General features: G+C 35.3%; 1 protein-coding gene across 2 annotated transcripts; it reads left to right on the plus strand.

Annotated features, from left to right (window-relative positions):
- Window positions 1-302: 302 nt before the first annotated feature.
- On the plus strand, window positions 303-10,610 carry LOC306868503 (uncharacterized protein). Of its 2 annotated transcripts, none has more exons than XM_079414704.1 (18): window positions 303-797; window positions 1,263-1,377; window positions 1,614-1,788; window positions 1,869-1,980; window positions 2,066-2,172; window positions 3,977-4,107; window positions 4,302-4,418; window positions 4,506-4,591; window positions 4,743-4,885; window positions 5,276-5,335; window positions 5,408-5,471; window positions 5,548-5,642; window positions 5,722-5,850; window positions 6,742-6,856; window positions 6,958-7,095; window positions 7,256-7,416; window positions 9,211-9,296; window positions 9,370-10,610. In XM_079414704.1, the coding sequence occupies exons 1-18, from the start codon at window positions 731-733 to the stop codon at window positions 9,566-9,568; spliced, it is 2,100 nt and encodes a 699-aa protein (XP_079270830.1). In that variant the 5' UTR covers window positions 303-730; the 3' UTR covers window positions 9,569-10,610. The 2 variants fall into 2 exon arrangements, with proteins under 2 accessions (XP_079270830.1, XP_079270831.1); XM_079414705.1 differs by having other exon boundaries at window positions 9,214-9,296; window positions 9,370-9,703.
- The last annotated feature ends 18 nt before the right edge of the window (window positions 10,611-10,628 follow it).

The following is a 10,628-nucleotide window of genomic DNA, read 5'->3' on the forward strand; positions in this document are numbered from 1 at the left end:
TTTTGCTATGACAAGGCCAGCACATCCAATACAATAATTAGCACATACAATAATTATTTTGGGAGCTTTTTCCTTATTCTCAAATGTATAGGCAAGATTTATATTTGTCTACAAAACTCATTTCAAGCAGTCCATATGAATGAAAGTGGCCTGTTATAAAACCTGTGGCCTGTGAGTTATAAAACCTCAAAAAATATCTAGCCTATATTCGTAGATATCACTATTATCGTTATAACTTTATTCATTAAAATGCCCTTGTCCCCCATCTGACAGAAATTCTGAGTAAAAGGCGATTCTCAACTAGTACAAACAGACCCAGCCGGATCAAAGTTCAATCTTGTGGAGTCCAGCCGAAAAGCAAATAGCTTGAACTGAGAGTTTAATATTCAGAATTAAAAAAAATGATTTATTTAAGGCGAGTCGTGACTGAAGTCACTACTAAAAGCGAGTAGCGCGTGAGAAGCGTTTTAATGAGCGAACGCAGCCTCTTTTCTCTCAGTCTTCATTGAACGACTGAAGTCCTGAATTGTTTACTCGGACCCGTTTGTTGGTTTTATGTTGAGTGTATTTCTGTATTTCGTCTTTTGAGACGTGCAGGACTGTGAAACTTGCTTATATCAGCACGTCACTTGTCTCAAACAAATAGAGCACGATAAAACTCTCCAGCACACGGTGGCTTGATTGTATTTCACGTTGCGAGTTTTGCTGACCTGAAGATCAAGTTCTGAAGATGTGGAGGTTGTCTGCGTTTCTTAGACGTTGCATTACAACATCACCCTGCAGACATCGCAAAAAAGGTAAACTAGCACAAACCACAGGTCTAGATTGAGGTATTTGCATTCAGAGCAACCATGTCCTAATTTCATGTTCCTATGCAATACAGCTTCTGACTAATTGAACTACTGTAGATTATACACTGAGTATTTCATCCATAATTGATTATTTCCTGACAATGTTGTTGCAAACCTGTTTTCTTATCTTCAGTGGAACACAGAACAAAAATGTATTTAGCAAGATGTCAAAGCTTTTACTTTCCATACAATTAAAGTAAATGGGGACCTTGGCTGTCAGGCTCCAATATGGCCAAAAAGCACCACGTGACTTGTAAAAAAAATTGTATTTGCTTTCTCTATATCATTTGTCAAACACTAGACATATGAGAACCAATTCAAACTTGGCGAGCATGACTTTGGTCACCAAATGTGGTACAGTTGTTTGAATACAGTGTTGTTTGGGTCAGCTATTCCATATTTCTCCTACAGACAGCCTGTTTATCATCCATCCTGAAGTGAAAGAGGCTTTAGCGGATCACAGGCCAGTTGTGGCTTTGGAAAGCACTATTATCACACATGGAATGCCTTATCCTCACAATCTCAGGTAGAAAAAAAATGATAAATCTCTTACAGTGCTGTCCAATACTTAACATGTTGAACTTTTCCCTCAGGCCACTCTAAAGTCAGGGTTGTCACATGACTTTTTATCTTATAAACAGTACAGACTAATTCTGCACAAGGTTTTTAAAAACAAAATGTTGAGAACTTTTAATCTGTACACTGATTCATATCTGAAGGATTCAGTATTTACCAATAAACTGCATTTCCTCTGTATTTCAGTACAGCAAAGGAAGTCGAGGCGATTGTGAGGGCTGAGGGTGCAGTCCCGGCAACCATTGGGATTCTTGAGGGCAGCATTCATGTGGGCCTTTCTTCAGATGAATTGGACTTCCTGGCACAAAGCAAAATGGCACTAAAAGTGTCCAGAAGGGACTTACCTTATGTCATCAGCAAGGTCTGGAGCTGAAGTGATCTTTATTTGTAACTATGCGATTATACATATTCATGTGAAATGTCTGTTTTTTGATCATTTAGGGTTTGTCGGGTGGCACAACTGTCTCCGGCACAATGATTGCGGCTCACAGGGCTGGGATTCCTGTCTTTGTAACTGGGGGCATTGGAGGAGTACATAGAGAAGGACAAAACTGCACGTTTATTTTCAAAATTGTTTTTATATCCATGTGAAATGTATACAGGCCTGTATTTAATGATCATTATATTATCTCTTGTAGCTCTGGATGTGAGTGCAGACCTCACTGAACTGGGTCGAACCCCTATTGCTGTTGTGTCTGCTGGGGTGAAATCCATCCTAGATATCAGACGCACTCTTGAGTTCTTGGTAAGACTTTAAAGGATTAGTTCACTTCCAGAATATAATTTTTTCCTCATAATGTACTCACCCCCATGTCATCCAAAATGTTCACATTTTTCTTTCTTCAGTCAAAAAGAAATTTAGTTTTTTAAGAAAAATATTCCAGGATTTTTCTCCAGATTTTTCTCCATATTTCAATGGGAGCCAATAGGTTGAAGGTCCAAATTGCAGTTTCAATGCAGCTTCAAAGGGCTCTACACGATCCCAGCCAAGGAATAAGGGTCTTATACAGCGAAACGATTATCCATTTTCTTAGAAAAATACAAATGTATATACTTTTTAACCACAAATGCCCATCTTGCACTAGCTTTGCGATGTTAAAAAAAAGGGTAGTGTGATTTTAATCTGATTTAATCTGATTTTCTCCTCCAACTTCAAAATCATCTAACGTTGTTGTTTTACCTTGTTTTGTGAAGGGCGTTTGACTTTGTACGTTTGCTTTGTTTCACCTACATCACGCGTACAAGATGAGCATTTGTGGTTAAAAAGTATATAAATTTGTATTTTTTTTAGAAAATGACTGATCGCTTCGCTAGATAAGACCCTTGTTCCTCGGCTGGTTTCATTGCAGTTTGGACCTTCCACCCATTGGTCCCCATTGAAGCCCATTATATTGAGAAAAATCCTGGAACGTTTTCCTCAAAAACTTTAATTTCTTTTCGACAGAAGAAAGAAAGAAAGACATAAACATCTTGGATGACATGGGGGTGAGTAAAGTTTAAATTTAAGTTTTGCCTCTTTGTCGCCATCTCTGTTTGAAAACCTGGAATTGCAGCTGTTTGCAGGAATTATCTTCCTTGCATGGGATGTGCTCTGGCACAGCTCTAGCGCAGATGAATCTAATGTTTTGAGGTGAATGTGTAGCTGTCAGTCACAACACCGTTGTGGATGTTTACTGTACTTCGCAATCACAGATTCTAGTCTACGTCTTGGAATATATGACCCAAATGAGAATTTTCACCATATATTGTCATCGGAACAAGTAACAAGTCTGCCACTTTTGTTCTGACCAACTGGGGGAAAAAGCATTACAATAAATCACGCTACCAATGGTGATTAAATCTAATGATCGGTTAGCTCATATCACATCAAACTGTGCAAATTATTATTATTGTTATACTTAATTCTCAAATTATTAATATTAACAACATCAAAATGATACATTTAATTATTCTAGCTGCTGTGAGAAAAGGCTAAACGATCTGCCACCTGCAGGATCCTCATGTGCGAAAGCCTAGTAGCCGAGACAACTTCTTTATGTTTACAGACGTGACGTAAAGACGCAGTGCCATGCTCGAATTTCCCACAAAAACCTACCCGTACCACTCAAATTAGAAAGCATTATTATAAGCTAACTGTTGTGAATCGGGCTAAAGTAAGGTGATAGTTTTGAATACTGGCTGGTTGTGTACTTGCTCAAATATTGATTTCGGATCATTTTTAACTAAAAAAGTTACACACTGCAGCTTTAAGTTTAATAACATTAATAATGTAATAACACTGTTAGATTACATTTTTACAAAATGGAATAGTTTTACTCACTAATCATTTATTATTCATGTTGTTCCAAACCTGTACGAATGTTGTAGACAAAATAAGATATTTTGAATGCTGGTAACAATTGAATTCCATAGAATGTTTTCCATACATAATTATAATACACAAATATTAATGCCCCTGGTAAATAGAGTCAGCTTTCATATATATATATATATATATATATATATATGTACTTAAGCTCTAATTCAAAGATAAGTGCTTTTATTTACAGGAAACTCAGGGTGTGTGTGTGGCCACATATGGAGATTCAAAGAGCTTCCCGGCTTTCTTCTCTCGGCAAAGTGGATTTACTTCTCCTTACCATGTCTCCTGTCCTCAAGAAGCAGCGGATCTTATTGGCAAGTCTTAGTGTTTAAGCTTTTACCGCACATAGATTTGAGTAAATGTCAATATTACACATTTACTTAATGCTGCGGTGATTCTAATTGAAAGAGCTAGTTGAAACAGAGATCATAGATAAAGTTCCTTAGACATAAACTCATCTTGCTTAGTTATTTGTGAAGGGATCTTTAACTTTCTCTTTCCTCAGCAGCAAGCACACTATCTCTGGGGCTGCAAAGTGGTCTTCTGTTGGCCGTTCCCATCCCTGAGGAACATGCAGCCACAGGACAACAGATAGAAGATGCCATACAAACGGCTGTGACTGAGGCCGGGTAGAGAAAAATAGTGATTAGCCATACCATATGCCACATAGAATGATAAACACTTCTGATAAAAGCATTTTCTTTGTATATCTGAAGCTCAAAAGGTGTCACAGGAAGAGATGTCACCCCTTTTATCCTTCAGCGAGTCAGTGAGCTGACTAAAGGGAAGTCCTTGCAAGCCAGTATCCTTTTAAGACACAATAGATAGTTTGTCATGATAAGGCTTGCTGCATACATATTCTTATATATATTTATAATAACATTAACTTTTTATGTTCAGTTTGGTTTCATGTGACTTTTTGTGGTATTTTCCGGAAGTTCATTCATTTTCAGATATAGCACTCATCCAAAACAATGCCAGAGTGGGCAGTCAGATTGCATGTGCCCTTTCTAAACATAACGGAAAAAGTGGAGGCAACTTCAGAGGTGACATTAAAACCCGAAAATCAAAGGACCAGAGAATAGACTCCAAAACTGTAAGTGGTACAGTAAAAAAAAAGTCTCAAATAGTTTTTGCTAAATACAATAAAATCTTATGGAAAGACTCAATTTTATTTTAAGTGTTTTGTATTGCTAACTAAAACTAATTAAAAAGTAGTTTTTGTTAATTGAAATAAAGCTGAAATAAAATATTAATACTGGATTAAACTTTGAAACCAATTTTCCTTTGACAACCAGCTGAAATATTTTTAAGTACTACAACTATATTAAGAAATAATAAAAACCCAAAACCTAATAATAATGACAAAGCACATAACATTACTAAAATTTAAAATGAAAAAATAAAAACAAAAGAATTTAAAATATAAATAATTACTGTAATATTATATAAATAATGCTAAAATAACACTATTTATGTCCCTCAGATTGTTATTGGTGGAATAAACGTTGATTTCATCGCTAAAGGAACAACAAAGAAATTGGTGGTAAGACCAATAAAACAAGCTAAAGGAGCTTAAGTAACTTTTTTATAACATTATTTTTTATTATATTTTCAGTTTGGTCAGACAAATCCAGGAAGTGTTTGTCAGTCATTTGGAGGCGTAGGCAGGAATATTGCTGGTAATGCGTCATTAATATTACTTTGAATTAATATCTACAATTCCGGTTTTTGATTTATTGCTTATATTTCATGTAGACTGTTTAAGCAGATTAGGGAACAAGCCTCTCTTCATCTCTGCCATTGGCAAAGACTCTCTTAGCGATGCTGTGCTAAACTATTGTAAACACATGGTGAGTTATATTTAGCATTTTATTGCTCTTGTAGCCAAAAATTCATTGTACCTACAGCTTTTTGCTTTATGTTCATCAGGATACAAGCGCAGTCACCAGATTACAGGACCAAAGGACTGCGACCTATTGTGCAGTTATATCTGAGTCTGGAGAGCTTAGCCTGGGATTGGGCGACATGGACATCCATCAGCAGATACAAGAGCAATATGTACGTATATTCGAAAAGTATACTACTGTTCAGTACTACTTTTTTTTTTTTTTAAAGTCTTACGCTCACCAAGGCTGAATTTATTTGATCAAAAATATAGTAAAAGAGTGAAATTGTGACATTATTACAACTGTAAATAGCTGTGATGTAAAGCTGAATTTTCAGCATCATTACTCCAGTCTTCAGCATCACACAATTCTTCAGAAATCATTCTAATATGCTGATTTGGTGCAAAGGAAATGTTTCTTTTATTATCAATGTTGAAAACAATTGTGCCACTGGATTTTTTTTTTTGAAAACCATGATACATTTTTTTCAGGTTTTTTTAATAAATAAAGCATATTTAAAAAAAAAACTTTATTTGAAATAGAAGTATTTTGTAACTATTTACTGTCACTTTTGAACAATTGAATGCGTCCTCGCTAAATGTATTAATTTCTTTAAAAAAATCAAATCTTACTGACCTCAAACTCTTAAAGCAATCATGACATATTGTGGATTTAAATCCAGCTGTGTTAGTTTGCATAATTCACATTTAATCACTGACAAAAACCTTGGCAGATAAACACATTTAAAATGTTCAGTCTTTTTATTCCTGGTAAACAGAGGAAAAATAATGATGACTCATCCTGTACTCACTCATTTTGTCCAATCGGAAACACTATAGAATGAGATTGTCCCGCCTCCTATTAACACATGAAATTGACTAGGAAATAGTAAGTCATGGCTGTGATGAAATTAAAATCAATGGCTCTTTAAAAAAGGACAAACTCTCATGGGGATATAATTCCCATGCAAACTTCCTGTTGCAATAGGAAAATTTGCAAGGGTTTAAATTAAATGTAACAACTAGTTTGACAGCAGAAATCTTTTTTTTATCTTTACATTCAGGTATCTCAGTTTGAGGATCAGCTTGCATCAGGATCTCTTGTAGTTCTTGATGGCAACATTCCCGTTTCAACCATCGATTACGTGTGTCGTATTGCCAAGAAACATGCAGTCCCTGGTAAACCTCATTTGTCTAATACTGCTTCAGAGCGTCTGTTGAGGTCAAAGATTCAAGTAAGTTGTTACATGCATATTGCATGTCTTTTTCTTTTGCTGCAGTGTGGTTTGAGCCCACGGATGCAGATAAGGCCTGTAAGCCCTTCCTGTCAGAGAGCTGGAAAGCCCTATCTTACACCTCCCCCAATCTGGCTGAGCTCTGCACCATGAATCATACACTAGGTCTGCCTACTCCTACAGGTACCAGAGTTAAAAAAAACACCTAAAATAATAACGCTAACAGTTTCAATAGGTGCCGTCGCACCACTTTGGTGCTTGGCCCCTAATAAGCAAGTGCTCGATTGCTGGACAGGAAGTGGCTAGCTACCTGAATAGTAATCAAAGCATAATTTTGTTTTAGAATTACCCAGATCACTAGAGGATGTCTTGGGATGTGTACCGGCTCTCTCCCGCCCCCTGCTGGAGCATCTGAATTGTGTGGTGGTTACTTTAGGTGCTATGGGTGTGATGGTGTGTGGAGAACATGATGCTGGGACTGTGAATTTGCAGCCGCAAAAGCGGGTATGATGGACTTATTATAATTAATGAACATAATTAATCATAAAGAAGTAGTTCACCCAAAAATGAAAATTTGCTGAATATTTATTCACCCTCGGGTGATGAAGATGGGATTCTTCATGGGAACAGATTTGGAGAATTTTAGCATTACATCACTTGCTCACCCGGATATTCTGCAGTGAATGGGTGCCGTCAGAATGAGAGTCCAAACAGCTAATAAAAACATCAAAATAATCCACAAGTAATCCACATGACTCCAGTACATTATTTGATGTCTTCTAAAACGAAAAGCTGTGCGTTTTTAAGAAACAAATTCATCATTAACCTGTTAACTGTCGGTTCCACTTTTTGAGTATAGGCCTGAAAATGACATTTCCAACTTGAGACTTAAGGTAGGTCTCTTTTTAAAGAAGACACTTGGCAGATTATTGTAGAGGTGAAAGAAGTTACAAAAAGTATATTACAAAAAAGTTATGGAAGTTTTAGTTTATGGAAATATAAAATGTAAACAATTTTATATTTGTATTTTATATAAAATATATATTTGACAAAACATGTTTTACTCTAAAGCTGCTAGAAAATCAAAACCAAAAATCTGAAGAAGTTGTGTTCCAAATTTGAGGTTGATATCTCAAAAAAATGAGCTTTCAGTGAAATTTTGTTTGGGCGTAGTACCAAGCTTTTCCACTAGATGACCGTCAAACCCCATTGGTAACCATATAAGGGCGGCTCCATTTCCATATATAGTTTGAGTGATCTGAACATGTTTTTCCTTACTTTTCTCAATATTTATGACGTAGACATCACATTCAGAAGTATTAAGGATAGTATGGCAGTATTTGATTTCAAGTCAACCTCTAAAAAACATAAAAGACATGAACAACAAGAACCCTGGACATACGTTATAGTTCACGCTACATCAAAAATTGAGAACCTATTGGTTTTACTTTATATTCGAAACACTTCTAGACCTTTTTTTCTCAAAGAATAGAATGTTATCTTTTGAACACTTGACATGAACATGAATGGAGATTTTTGATGATTTTTCATGACTTTATATATGTATCACTATTTCAAAGTAAAGGTCAGAACTCACTCTCTGAGTCTGATGAGTACTCTTCTTACAAATAAAAAAATTACGATTGCTCTGTAAAATATTTCAAAAATCAGTCACCAAATATGAAAACTAGAGTCTTTAAGCTTTCAAACAATATATAGTTTGTCAAGATTGCTTTAGGTTCAGACTAAGATATTACTGTTTAAAACATGTAATGGCAAGTGGGCCCACCCATTACAGTTAACAGGTTAAGGCATTTTTAACTTCAAAACTATATCTATAATATTGCTCTCCAGTGAATAAGTGATCTCGTCTGAATCAGGAGACAAATATGCACTGATCAAGCACCATTTACAAGCGAAAAAAGTTCCAAAATATGTTGGTGGATTTTTATGTGATATGATAAGAGAGGATGGACATTTCACTGTAGGAAGTGTGATAATGGATTATGGACTTGTATTTTGCAATGGTTAAGTTAAAATGACTTAATGGTTTTGTTTCTTACAAACATGCAGCTTTTGCTTCACAAGACATTCAATGATGAACTGGAGTGGTATGGATTACTTATGGATTATTGTGATGTTGTTTATCAGCTATTTGGACTCTCATTCTGACGGCACCCATTCACTTTGAATGGCCTGAGGGTAAATTTTCATTTTTGGGTGAATTATTACTTGGGGTAAATCTAAAGATCTTAGTAGTAACACTAAAATGCTGAACATGATTTATGCCTTTTAAAGAAGAAGGGACAGCTGTGTGCTGTTCATTATCCTGCGCTGGCTGTGAGCTCTAAAGAAACAGTAAATGTGTCTGGAGCTGGTGACAGGTATGTTAACGAAAGCATTTAACATCATATAAAACAAAAGCATGTCACATTAGACTCTCTTAATCTCATCTAGTTTTGCTGGAGCAATGATGGTGGGGATCTTACAAGGGTTGGACACAGACAGCTGTGTGCATATGGGTCTCCTTGCCGCCCGCATATCCTTGCTGTCTCCTCATCCAATAGATCCGTCTCTGACAGCAGATGCCATCCATCTGGAAAAGTCACACTCTCAACTGTGGTCAAAGCCTACATATGTATGGATAGAGGACTGAAATACAATCAAAAAGAAATTGAAGTCTTGCCAGCAGACATCTACAGTCGTGGTGCATCAGGCTGTACATATAGGTGGTATATTTGTAGGGTTTCCCTACAAACAAACTCAAATATGGGTGCATACCAAGGAGTGTCTGCAGACTTCACATGTATTGTAATTCATTGAATTTGAGTACATTGATTTATTTTTTAAATGAATGGGTCTAAACCTCTGTCACACTGATCTTATCTGTAGTGGTGGACACCTTCAGAAACATGAAAATCCTACCTCATAACTGAAAAAACTGTGTTTTTAGCATTTTATAGTATTATATCATACTTGTGTTTATAAATGACAGAGTTAAGACTTTTTGATTACTAATTTTTAATTGTCAACTACAATGTTTTTACATTGCATTTTGAATGTTAGAAATGAAAATAAATGTTGTAATTTTAGAGTATATTTTCAATTTTCTTTATTTTTTTCTGTATAACTGTAATTATTGTATAATTACTATGCATGCACACATGCACTTTTTATCATCTCATATTAACTGAGAGTACATAATATGTTGCTATTAAAAAGGTTACATTTAACATTACTATTTGAGTAAATGTCTAAAAAGAAGTGGTGATATAAACTAATGTTAAAAAATCTTTCAAATATGTTAATAAAATCTTTCAAAATTTTCATTCTTTTATAATTTTTATACATGCAGTTTTTTTATTATATTAACTGAGAGAATACATTCAGTTGTACTATTAAAAAAGTTACATTTAACATTAACATTTGGGTTGGGTGAATTGAAATAAATTGTGAATAAAATCTGAAAGAAATTGTCTTATAAAACAAAGTTATTTACTTAAACATGTAATTTCTGTAACTCGTACAATAACAAAAGCAAATTATAAACTTTAAAAAATTAAATACTTTTAACTTAATGTATTTTTCCTAAGTGCACCTCAATCCGACTTGGTATCGATTTGTATCGCCCCTCGTGGTGATTGTAGTAGTACATTACTGTTGTTAAAAATGATGACAAAATAAACTACATCTCCCACAATGCATTGTGCCTCGCT

Source organism: Barbus barbus, assembly GCF_936440315.1.
Source record: "Barbus barbus genome assembly, chromosome: 50".
NCBI lineage: Eukaryota > Metazoa > Chordata > Actinopteri > Cypriniformes > Cyprinidae > Barbus > Barbus barbus.